Below are 12,504 nucleotides of genomic sequence, written 5' to 3'. Positions count from 1 at the left end.
TTATAGATATTAAATGAGTACGTACGGGAAGGATACCCGTTCCCGTCTCCCGTGGAGAGAAAATGCTCTCCAAATTTACTCTCCAACGAATAAATTCCTGCAAATACCCATTCCGTCGGGAGAATTACCATCCCTAAGATAAAACAAAAGAAAAAGAAAAACAAAAAAGAAAGTCTTTCGAATTTCCAATTTCCATGTCAAAAAAATTGGAACCACAAAATTCAGGTGCAGTCAATTTCATTGGAAGTTGATAGTTGAGAGTTATTAAATGATTTGACTGATTTGACTAAATTTTTATCTAATGGCTCTTAACTATCAACTTCACATAAAGTTGAGAGCACCTAAGTTTCTACCAAGTACATAACATCATGTGAACTATAAAGTACGGACACTTTATTGAGTTGCCATATCAGCGTATCGGACATATCTCGGACATGACACTCATCGACATTCGTTTGATACACGTGTTTACTGTATCCAACCGTGTCTTAATAAAAAATAATTTTTTTTTGATACACTTGGACACACCTAAATGCCATCACGTGTCAGCGTGTCCAACATTATTTTTAACATGTATTCTTAAAATGAGTTTAAAAATAATATATATTATTATATATTTAAAGAAAATATTTTAAATATTTTTATATAACTAAAAATAAACATTAAAAATAGTTAAAATATTATTTTATATTTTAATATCAATAAAATATTAAAATTTTATTATAAATTTTTTAAAAATATTTTATATTATATATACATATATTATGTTCCCGTATTTTATAATTTTAAAATGAACATTATCCATAATATTTAGAATAACTATCCAGATATTAAGGATAAGTTAATTTTGGAGACCTTTTGGATCTAGAATTTTGATACCATATCATGATACCACTCATCCCAAAAACTTACGCTAATAAAAAAAAGTAACACTAATAATTATATTTCTATATCTCTAATAGTTATATTCTATATCATTGTACAAATATTTCATTAACTTCCTCTATTTTTTCTTTTAAAATTTGTGTGTCCGTCTATCTTGTATAGTATTATGTCCTGTGTGTCCGCATGTTATAGTGTTCGAGATTCTTAGAGTGACCCGTACCGAAATCCCACAACACTAATAATTAATTATAAATTAACAATCATTTCTGCTGCAACTTTTTAAGTCCACAACTAATAATAGAAATAACAGTAATAATAAACTAATAATAAACTAATAATCCATTATCCCCATGCGGATAATAACAAACACTTTCTTTTCGTCATTAACTCCATATTTTTCAAATGCGAGAAGGATCTCTATATAATATGAACACGCAACCGCAAACTGGAAAGAACCACCACCACCATCGTCGTGGAAACTAAGGAACCACAAAAAACCGTACCAAAGGAACGACAAATCCGATGGCGGAGTGGTTGTTAAATCGGTGGACCGGCGCAGCCGCAGCTATAATGATCCAGTGGAGCTGCGGTGCATCGTACACCTTCAGCATCTACTCCCCAGTGCTCAAGTCATCGCAAGGCTACGACCAATCCACGCTTGATACCGTTTCGGTGTTCAAGGACATCGGCGCCAACTTCGGCATCCTCTCCGGCCTCCTCTACACCGCCGTCACTCCCTACCGGAGCAGCGGCGTGGAGTGCTTGTCGGCAAAGTCGAAGTGGGCCTCATTGGGTGGTCCCTGGGTGGTGCTGGCGGCCGGGGCGGTCCAGGTGTTCGTGGGGTTCATGTTCATGTGGGCCGCTGTTGTTGGGCTCATTGGGACGCCGCCGGTTTGGGTTATGTGCTTCTTTGCGTGGCTTGGAGCTAACGGCCAGACGTTCTTGAATACCACTAATGTTGTCACTGGCTTGCGTAATTTCCCTGAATATAGTGGTACCATTGTGGGCATCATGAAGGTACATTTTATGTGCTACCAAAATTCAAATCATCTTTAATTTGAAGAATGTTAACTGAAAATAACAGAAATGAATCAAGCGGCAAAAGTAGTTAAAATAGTGAGTCTCTTACTAATAAGTAGGTTTGCTTACTTATATGGTTATTACATTAACTCATTTCTTATTGGATAATACTTCTCTTTAGTGAATTTATCTATGATGTGAGGAAGTAAGAATCCATAAACCTTCAGATCAATAAATGCTTTAACATGATAATCCGGTGAATGATTATCATAAATATTTTGACCCACATTGTTTTTCAAAAACCTTTTACAAATCAAAATGGAGTTTTGATGATTCCAGAACATCCTTAATTTTTGCTGTTTAATAATGTGGTATGCATTTCATTATTGATCAGGGCTTCCTTGGACTCAGTGGAGCAATCCTAATTCAGCTGTATCACACATTTTGTGATGGCGACCCGGCCACATACCTTCTGATGCTTGCTTGCTTGCCTGCATTCATATGTACACTGCTAATGTTTTTGGTGAGGATCTATGAAGTGCGCGACAGCAATTACAAGAAGCATTTGAACGGTTTCTCAGTTGTCACTGTGATTATTGTTGCCTATCTCATGTTCATAATTATTTTACAAAACTTCACCAGCTTATCAACTTGGGCGCGCATGTTAACATTTGTAATCCTAATGGTTCTACTAGCACTCCCCTACGGCATTGCCATCAAAGCTCAATGGGAGGAGTCACGAAGCTTCGCGCAAACCTTCTCGTTTGAGAGGCCCCCTTCAACGGACAGCCAAAAGCTAATCATGTCGCCTAGTTATTCTCCATCAGGGGATCAATCGGAATACCAAGAGCTGCCTAGTGATGCAGGGCAGCTACAATTGAATTCGGATGACATGTTGACCCATGAACAAGAAATGAACCTCTTGCAAGCTATGTGCACGATTGATTTTTGGATGTTGTTTTTAACCATGATATCAGGGTTAGGCTCAGGGCTTGCAATGATAAATAACATGAGCCAAATAGGCGAATCTCTTGGCTATAGTACAATTGAGATTAATAATATGGTGTCCTTGTGGAGTATGTGGAACTTTCTTGGCCGTTTTGGAGGTGGTTATGTATCTGATTATATCATGCATCGAAAAGGTTGGCCGAGGCCCTTGTTGATGGTAGCAACTCTGGGGACGATGATTTTCGGCCATGTCATTATAGCTGTTGGTTTCCCTGGAAACCTGTATTTGGGTCCTGTCTTGGTGGGAATCTGCTATGGTGCACATTGGTCCTTGATGCCTACTATCACTTCTGAGATTTTCGGTGTAAGGCATATGGGTACCATTTTCAACACTATTGCTGCTGCAAGTCCGCTTGGATCTTATTTACTTTCTGTCAAAGTTGTCGGATATATTTACGACAAGGAAGCCGATAAAGAAGATAACTCATGCTTTGGAATACATTGCTTCATGTCATCGTTTTTTATCCTGGCAGCTGTATCTTTTATCGCATTTTTGGCTGGTCTTGCATTATACTTCCGGACACGAAATTTCTATAAGCTAGTTGTGCTCAGAAGATTAAAACATTCTGTGTGATGACAAGGAATTCAGGTGGTATCATTTCATCACAAGGTAATGTCTGAGGAAACCGTTCTCGTATTCTCTGATTTGTTTTGCAGAAATATTGGATTTGCAATTTTCCAGAAGTTCTTTGTATGGCTGGATTGTGTTATGTAGTTTACTGTTTTGTGTCGGAAGGAATAAGAAAAATGATGTAGTTTGCTGTTCTTTGAGTTATATTCTGTATCAATTCATCTTTTAGTATGAGCATCTCAATTCTTTGAAGAAATTTATTTTTGTTCCTTTCTTCCTCAATTGGGAAAAGTTGGCCATCAGCTTAAAATGATTCTTAAGATTTTACAACCAGAAGTTTACAGAGCAAACTGAAAGATATGAAAATTATGGAAAGATGAAGAAAAGAAGTAATGTAGGAAAGGAAAATCAAGATGACTCGAGTACTTCAGTCTTGTGATATATTAAACTCAAGATGAACTCGAAAGAGGAGCATGCTTAAAATAGAGAAATTACACAAAATCAAATACTAAATTTTATTTCTGTGTTGCTTGGCTCTTTACCATTGTTAATTATTGGTGTATATGTATTTGGTCATGAAGCAAGTGAGTGGGTTTATTAAGCTGGAATTAGAGTTTACATCTCTTGTCTTTTAAGTCTAATTACTTCTCAAATGTTCTGGATTACTTACTTATAAGGTCTTGATTGCCAACAGCTTATGCAGCATTGTGCTTGCTGATCAAATTAGATACCAAGTTCAATTGCCCTTCTTGTAACAAAACCAGCTCATGTGGCAATGCCTTTAATCCAAAAGAAAATGAATTGTTAACCAACTGGATTTTCTGTTTGGTGATGAAGCATGCGTCTTATTCATTCAATAGTGGTATTTTTGCTACTGTGACCCAAAAATCACACATATTGGAAATAACCTCTCTTCCTATGTAGATTTCATGTATCTACTCCCTCTGGCCTTCACTGAGTGAGTGTCTTGTTCCCTAAGCCACTCCCAGTCTCGGTCAATACGCAATAATATCCATCAGTGTGTTGTCTATATATTGCTTGCCTCTCATATTTCGACTGATGCATGACACAAATCGCCCACTATCTGCGAACTGGTTATTTTCTTTCTCTAATGGTTCCTAACTCCTTAGTGTTTGTTTGCAAGTTAAGGTTTTGACTGGAAGGGAAGGCTTGTGGTGTTTAAATTTTGAACTTTACAGTACAAACCCTTTTTCTTTCTCTCCCCTTGACAATCCCAGTTCTAGCTTTGGTTCTGGACTTGTGGTGTAAAGTGTTGTAGTTATTTGTTGTGTTTAGTTGCATCCTGATCCTATTTGCGAAAATGCTCTCTGTTAAGTTCTAACATAATTTTGAAATTCTTTTATTTACTAATTATTATTTTAAGATAATTATTAGCACTCATTTTGTGAGGCGTGAAATGGATTTTGATTTTTCAAGTCAACTCTTGTTTTTATCTCTATTTTTTTTTTCTTTTGTCAAATTTCAATGCTTTTTGCCTTTTGAATCTGGCAGAACTTAGGGAAGTTAAATTTTGTCTGCTGCACATCCTTTTACGTTTGTGGAGATGTGTATAAGAATAAGAAATTACTTTTTTTTTTCAAATTACTTGTATTAGTTGTAAAATTTATTTTAGGTAAAATTAATTCTGACAAAATTGATTAAGTTAGAGTTGATTTTGACAAACTTATGTTCGGTGGTTCCTCTAAAAATGATTGTGGCAGTAAGTGAAGAATTTTCAGTTCAGTTAATTATTAAAATCAGTTTTGGAGGCAAGAATTGCTTTCGAGACTTGAGAGTTAGGCTTCAAAATTACCGAAATCAATTTTACCACCTCCCCACTATGTTCTGATTTTGTGATAGTTTTGAGTTCAATTTGGTGACTTTCATTTAAATAATTTGATTGCTTTTCCAGTGGAACCATGAGATAAATCTGTTGAAATTATGAGGAAGTTCTCAGAGCTTAATGCCCGTAGGTCAGGAACATATTTTTGTGTTGATAAGGGAGTCACCTCTGTTGCTATCAAGGTACATTTCTTTGCCATATGTATTATCTTAGTGAATGTGAAGTAAAGTTTCTATAAATAGTTTCCCAAGTTTTAAGTAGTAAACATCGTCAAATAAAAATCTCATAGTTCATGCTCCTTATTAGTTGTCGTCAATGAACTGCAGCTAAAGAAGCATCTTCTTAATAATCATGAAAAAGTGCCCGTTTGCTTGGTGCTGTGAATTTTGATTCAGTAAGTTTTTGTTGGCTGATATTTTGAAACTTGTAGCGAGTGAGGTGGGAGAGTTCTGTTCTTCGGTTGGCATTGTTGCCTCTCAATGTAAATGAAACATAACTCAGTGTTGTACACTTTACATAGTTAAGGGTATTTTAATAAATATTCTTATTTCATCTCCATATTTATCTTAAACCAAATAGGATACTAAGACATAACTCAGTGTTGTACACTTTACACCAAACATAATACCGAGACTTAATTTAGTCTAAGTCTCCCTTCCAAATGCAGCCTAGTGTTCTGAATTGTGCTGGAATTAGCTTCTTGTTTATGTTATTTTTCAATTTTTCTTCTGTTAGGTTGTTAAGCATTTGATCATTTCACTTCTATTAGTGTTGATAAGAAATAGTATGGCACTCTTGTCGATGATACTAGAAGGCCATTGTCTTCGGTTTCCGAGAATTCAAGAGTTGAAAATGAACACTAGTTTTCTTAATTGAGCTCTTCAAGATCCATAGGTGGACATCTTCTACACTAGGCTTTCTTGATGCAATACATTTCTGGTGGGGCTTTAGGGATCTAATATGAGTATGCGAGAATATAGGATGGCTGGACCAAATTTGAACTTCTGCGTGCATCGTAGTGCTACTTGCTTTGTAAATTTTGCAAGGATAATTATATTTTCCTGCTCCTATAACACAATTTTCTGAGAAAAATAATATGATATCATGATATTTCACCATATTGATACTACAAAAAATACAACAATAATAAATATCAGTAACAATGTTATGAAGGCGCCCCTTCAATCATAGACTAGAGGTGCATTCCACTCCCGAGAGGTATTATGTGTTGTGATTTGAGCTTTTTCTGTTCACTTCATTCAATTATGACCATGTTACTTTGGGAGTGGCTGAAGAGATTGACAATGAGAACAGCAGTGGTGTCTTCGTATCCAATAACGAGAATGGATAATATAGAAGGTATTCCAATGGCTTGAAGTAGAGAAACTACTGGTGAAACTATTAAAAGAGATTTATATGTTAATGTTTTAAATATGATAAAAGAAAATGTTGTCCAATCTATTGAGCGGTTTGAGCCAACATAACAGAGTGGGGAAAGATTTTTGTTGCTATTGTTCATATTGATGAGCAAAATTGCACCATGCACATATTATATAAGGCCAGCTGGTAGTAGTAAGGACGTTGTTCTCACTAGTTCTTTTTTATGTGAAAAATGCAGTTTATGATTAAGTTCTATTTTTTACATGGAAAATGCAGAGTATTAGGCAAGAAAAAATCAAGTGAGATTTAGTTTGCTGCGAATATTGACATGTTTGAATGAAAGTTATAAATTTCTTGAAGCAGTTCTATGTTCAAGTAATGAGATGCATTTGAATTTCTTTTTTCCTTTTTCCATTAATGAGATATTTTTTAATTCTGAAAATGACATCTGAATGAATTTATACATTTGCTATATATGATGAATACAACTAATTTTAAATTGTAATTCTCTCAAGTAATATTTTCTTGTTTTTCTATGTATTTTGGAAATGACTTGTTTTCAATTTTATTTTTATATTCTTACATTCATCTAGATGCTTTATTTGAATTGTCTTGGTAATCTTCATGTGCAACAAATGCAAGGGAAACTATACAGTATACGTACTAAAAATTGTCAACATACGAAAATTCGAATTGTTCCAAAAAAGAGGAAACTCTCTAGGGGAGAACCTTCGAGGTCTGGCTTCCCAGTTCTCATTTGGTTGATACTGTTCTTTGTTTAGTAGTTTTTATTACTTATCCTCTTTATCAATTTATTAATCAATGATAATGAACCACATGTGTAAGTCCAAAATGAATACATAAAGCCAAAAATGAAAGACAGAATAATAACATGTTTTAAGTCAGAACCAAATCCTGTCTTAAAATCTAAATCAAAGCAAAATTGAAGGTTTTGATCAGGCATACTCCTTAATTAGCAAATTCCTTTTATTGTAAAATTCAATTCAGCGATTAGGGCATAAGAGCTCGCTCTCTTCAATTCTTACAAGCTGCATACAGTTCTTATTTTCTCTCTTTTCCAAATCACAGTAACGGTAATTCTCGTATTGCAGTTTCAAGTTTTAATTCTTGTAAGGTTGCAACTTTCACGAAAACGTATGATATTGTGAATTATTAAATGATTTAACATACTAAATATATTTGATTAAATTATTTAACTATTTACAATATCATTGCTGACAGTTCACAGTATCACCTCTTCTGTTATTGTGACAGAACAGAACAGCAATAACAGAATAGTATCACCTTCTCATCATTGTAACAAGTAACAACAGCGTAACATAACAGACAGAACAGCACTCACTAACGCAACAGAAGTAGAACATACAGAGAAGAGGAATAAGGAGACCAGGAAAGAACCCAACACACTGAAAAATAATAAAGTTGCTAAGCCCATTTCAAATACTACAATAGTAAACAACTAACAAGTGGCAAAACGAACAGCGTCCGACTTTACAGGCGTCATTACCGGATTGAACCCTAAAACTTCAGAATAACAACCGACACACTGAAAAATGTCAAAAACCTAAGAACTTCAAAATCAATCCACCAAAGTGATGATGGATTGGAGGAAGTTGAGCTCATACGCGAAATCGAAGTGGATATCCACGGTGGCGAGCACATGGATTCAATGCAGCAGCGGATCACTCTACACTTTCTCAATCTATTCCCAAACCCTAAAGTCAACGCTGCACTACGATCAGTCAACTCTCACCACTGTGTCCGTCTGGAAGGACGTAGGGATCAACGCCGGTGTCCTTTGCGGCCTTCTCTACGACTTCGCTGCGCGCCGAACAGCTAACGGGCCCTGGCTGATCCACTTATTGGGCTCGGCCCAATGCTTCTTGGGCTATTTCCTCATGTGGGCAGCGGTTGCGGGCGTTATCGCGCCGGTGCCCGTGCCTGTCATGTGCCTATTCATGTACGTGACAGCCCAGGCTCAGGGCTACTTCAACACTTCCAATGTTGTCACCGGCGTCCACAACTTCCCTGACTATAGGGGAACCATTGTGGGCATCATGAAGGTAAACTATCAAATTATGCGGTTGTTAACTATCAATTTCAGGTATGCCCAACTGTAAATGAGTTTCGAGGTAAACAAGCAGTGACAACTCATATTATGAGGTGGATAATTGATAATTATTAAATAATAATTTAGTCTAAATTATCTAATAATTTTTAACTGTAGTCTGTATTATCTTAATAATTTTATATGAACAGTAGTGTTACGAGTCATCATATTTTATGATTTGTAGTCATCAATTAACTATTATTAATATTTTTAATGGTATGAGAATATATCTAATAGTGTAAAATTACACACTCTTTTTTTAATGGTTAAATACTAGCTAAATTTTAATAAAAGTGACGGTTTCTAAAACTTTCTCTTAGGCGAATTTAATTTTGAAAGCAACATCTAATTATATAGCTACGGCAGCTAAAAATTATCTTTTACAATTTTGATGTGATTAGTATTTCTTAATAATTAGCTCTGTTTTAGTGGTCATTAATTTTCCCACAAAAAAATTCTCAATATTTGAAATAGCAAATTTATCCCTTGTCAATGGAGAAGATGTGCTAGATTAGTAGTGGAGAACTTGTCCTGAAGAAAAATGATGAGGAATGAAAATTTGTCATTCTCAAATTTTGAAGTACATTTGCATGGTTAGAGACTTCCAACTTTCTAAAAATGGAGAAGAAAAAATTGTCCAACACAAAAACGTTTGGCTACCAATTTAGGAATTTTCTCAATTGCCATCTTTTTTTGTTTTAGAAGTCTTTTTTATCAAAGTATAGAAAGTAGAATCCGAGAGAAGTTTAGTGAAAAATGAGTGAAATTTGTGATCTACATGGAGTAGAATATCACCAGTGCCAAACTTTCAATGAGCTAATTAAATTGTTACGTGCTAACTGACATAACTATCCCTCAAATGGAACTTTCTAAACTAAGCAACTCCATTTCACTCTCTCTCTCTCTCTTCTGTTCAGATAGTATAGACAGGATTATGTTGGTTTATGTTATGAATTCTTCAAGCTAGGTGAGTTAGATACAAATTCTTGAGTTAAACTAACTAGCTTACTTTTGTTGTCCCCAATACTTTGGAGCATCCCAAAATCCAATATTTGATTAATTTGATTCAATTCATACTTTAGGTACCACTTTGATGAAAATGACAACACCACCCTATCATATTTAATTGTTTTGGTTTATACTTATTAATTTATTACTAGAATGAGACCTATGCGAAGCATAGGATGATAAATTAATGATAGTATATAGTATATTTTAAAAAGTATTATATTATTTAGAAATTAATTAAACTATATACAAACTAAATATTAAATTTGATGTGTTTTTATTTAAAATATTTTATAATACAAAAGCGTTTTTTTACATTGAAGTTGTACAAAGTTATATCTTCATTTATTGTTTTTTATTTGCGTTTTTGATTTTGAAGTGTATGTGTTTCTGATATTGTGCCAATTCTACTTGATCGGATTCTAGCCTTTTGGTTCCTGATGTGTTGTGTCGTTTTTCAAGTTCTGCCTTTTGGAATTTGCTTTTTGTTGATAGGGATTTCTTGGTCTCAGTGGAGCAATACTAATTCAAGTGTATAGGACAATATTCAACAACAAGCCTAAAGCATATCTTCTGATGCTAGCTCTCTTGCCGCCGATAAATACTTTGCTGCTTATGTGGTTTGTAAGAATCCACAACACCCGAGAGGGCGACGAAAGGAAATATCTAAACATGTTTTCTTCCATGGCTGTGGTTGTCGCTGCATATCTAATGACTGTTATAATCCTGGAGAACATCCTTAGAGTGCCATTAATTATCCACGTGCTCATGTTGATTTTGCTCATTGTGTTGCTAGCCTCACTTCTTTGTATTGCAATTCAAGCACATGAGGCGACCCTTGCCAATATCTCTGAAAATTTTCATGATGAGAGATCCCAACTAATTGTGGAGCAAGTGTCCTCAGAATCAGATACTAACAAACAGAGGACTCTGCAACTGGGAGGAAACTTGAACCTTTTGCAAGCAGCACAAACTCTAAACTTTTGGATTTTGTTTTTGTCTGTGGCATGTGCCATGGGATCAGGACTTGCAACTATTAATAATATCAGCCAAATAGGGGAATCCCTCGGTTACACCGTGCGCGAGACAGGTTTGTTTCTATGATGCGCAGATACTTTAAGATTAGTGACATACTTGTATTACTACTCGTATCTCGTATCAATACTCTCATTATGTATCTACATTCATTCATGTATTTTCATATATCTTTAATAATTTAGCCTTTAGTTAATTTTAAATGTGCCAGAAATCTTGTAATTTGAAGATTTTAAATCAAATACTACATTATGTCTATATCCATTATTTTCCTCCAATTATACTATCACTTTATATAAATACTTTATTTTATTAATAATTATGACATGTTATTTAACATATATTGCTATACTAGTTTCTTTTTTTTTTTTTTCTAAAAGAAATAATGTTTGTGTATCGTATCATAACGTATCGAACACATGTATTTGTGCAACATAGATTCCTTGGTTTCATTGTGGAGCATTTGGAACTTCGCTGGGCGTTTCGGAGGTGGTTATATCTCGGATCACTTCTTACACACAAGAGGATGGGCAAGACCTTTGTTTATGGTCATCACCTTAATGGTCATGAGCATTGGCCATTTGATTATTGCTTCTGGATTGCAGGGTGCTCTATATGTTGGTTCAGTTTTGGTGGGTATCTGTTATGGCTCTCAGTGGTCAATAATGCCCACAATCGCTTCTGAGATATTTGGTGTGGGAAATATGGGTAGCATATATAACACCATTACAATAGCAAGTCCTGTGGGATCTTACATATTTTCAGTGAGAGTTGTTGGGTATATATATGACAAAGAAGCATCAGAGGGAAACATTTGCATTGGAACTCATTGTTTCATGTTGTCTTTCCTTATAATGGCATCTGCCACTGTTTTGGGTTCTCTGGCAGCTCTTGGTTTGTTTTTCCGGACAAGAAACTTCTATGGTCAGGTTGCACATAGAAGAATTCAGAACATCCTGTAATGGTGTGAAGAGAATCAGGGAGCTGTACATATATTATGTCCATTCCATATATACTTCGTAGTTCGTACTCCTCAAATTAAATCTCTCTCTTTTTTATTCATTGAAAATTATTATATTTTGATATAAATGTATTCAGATACATCAACTTTTTAATAAATCTAGAAATAGAGAGAGAGAGAGGAGATTGTTAATTTTTAATCAATGGTGAGCTATAATTTCTGTATATTTAGGCTATTACTTTGTATAATAGTGTGTTGTTGGCCAAATTGGAGATAAATTTAACGCTTAATGAATTTGGATATAAACTATGTCCAGCTAATTATGCTTTTGTGAACCAATTTTGTCCATGTGATCATTATTATCTTTAATCTATTATTGGACATTGCAATTTTGTTTGAAATTTTGTGATAGACTTTCTATAGCACTAGTATATTAAAATTGTTAAAATTGTACTTCAAGTCTTCGTATGTTTTTTTTTTCTAATTTGAAATTAAAATTGTAGGGTGTATTATTTCTTTTAATTGTGAGATGAATTAACTTTTTTAATATCTTTAATTTTAAATATAATCAAATTGATTTAAAGTCAATTTTATTCTTATATATCGTTATGTCTACTATTATATCAATTTTACTAGAAGTTAACTGTTTTTTTATTTCACCA

The 12,504-nt window shown here is 34.5% G+C and overlaps 2 protein-coding genes across 2 annotated transcripts; both read left to right on the top strand.

Annotated features, from left to right (window-relative positions):
* The first annotated feature begins 1,171 nt into the window (after positions 1–1,171).
* LOC112802611 (protein NUCLEAR FUSION DEFECTIVE 4) lies at positions 1,172–3,740 on the top strand. The gene is made up of 2 exons (XM_025845888.3): positions 1,172–1,902; positions 2,300–3,740. Exons 1-2 carry the CDS (start codon positions 1,408–1,410, stop codon positions 3,485–3,487), a joined length of 1,683 nt encoding a protein of 560 aa, XP_025701673.1. The 5' UTR covers positions 1,172–1,407; the 3' UTR covers positions 3,488–3,740.
* LOC112802610 (protein NUCLEAR FUSION DEFECTIVE 4) lies at positions 3,383–12,181 on the top strand. The gene is made up of 5 exons (XM_025845887.3): positions 3,383–3,523; positions 5,397–5,509; positions 7,950–8,791; positions 10,342–10,936; positions 11,320–12,181. Exons 3-5 carry the CDS (start codon positions 8,324–8,326, stop codon positions 11,841–11,843), a joined length of 1,587 nt encoding a protein of 528 aa, XP_025701672.1. The 5' UTR covers positions 3,383–3,523; positions 5,397–5,509; positions 7,950–8,323; the 3' UTR covers positions 11,844–12,181.
* The last annotated feature ends 323 nt before the right edge of the window (positions 12,182–12,504 follow it).

Source organism: Arachis hypogaea, chromosome 5, assembly GCF_003086295.3.
Source record: "Arachis hypogaea cultivar Tifrunner chromosome 5, arahy.Tifrunner.gnm2.J5K5, whole genome shotgun sequence".
Taxonomy (NCBI): domain Eukaryota; kingdom Viridiplantae; phylum Streptophyta; class Magnoliopsida; order Fabales; family Fabaceae; genus Arachis; species Arachis hypogaea.
The sequence above is the reverse complement of the archived record's forward strand: the minus strand, read 5'-3'. Positions and strand labels throughout refer to the sequence as shown.

Bases quoted from the DNA above. Each gene is read 5' to 3' on its own strand.
- LOC112802610 (XM_025845887.3), top strand. From the start codon at position 8,324: ATGATGGATTGGAGGAAGTTGAGCTCATACGCGAAATCGAAGTGGATA. The intron at 8,792-10,341 runs GTAAACTATCAA...TTTTGTTGATAG, and splicing joins CCATTGTGGGCATCATGAAG to GGATTTCTTGGTCTCAGTGG. The intron at 10,937-11,319 runs GTTTGTTTCTAT...TGTGCAACATAG, and splicing joins TTACACCGTGCGCGAGACAG to ATTCCTTGGTTTCATTGTGG.
- LOC112802611 (XM_025845888.3), top strand. From the start codon at position 1,408: ATGGCGGAGTGGTTGTTAAATCGGTGGACCGGCGCAGCCGCAGCTATA. The intron at 1,903-2,299 runs GTACATTTTATG...ATTATTGATCAG, and splicing joins CCATTGTGGGCATCATGAAG to GGCTTCCTTGGACTCAGTGG.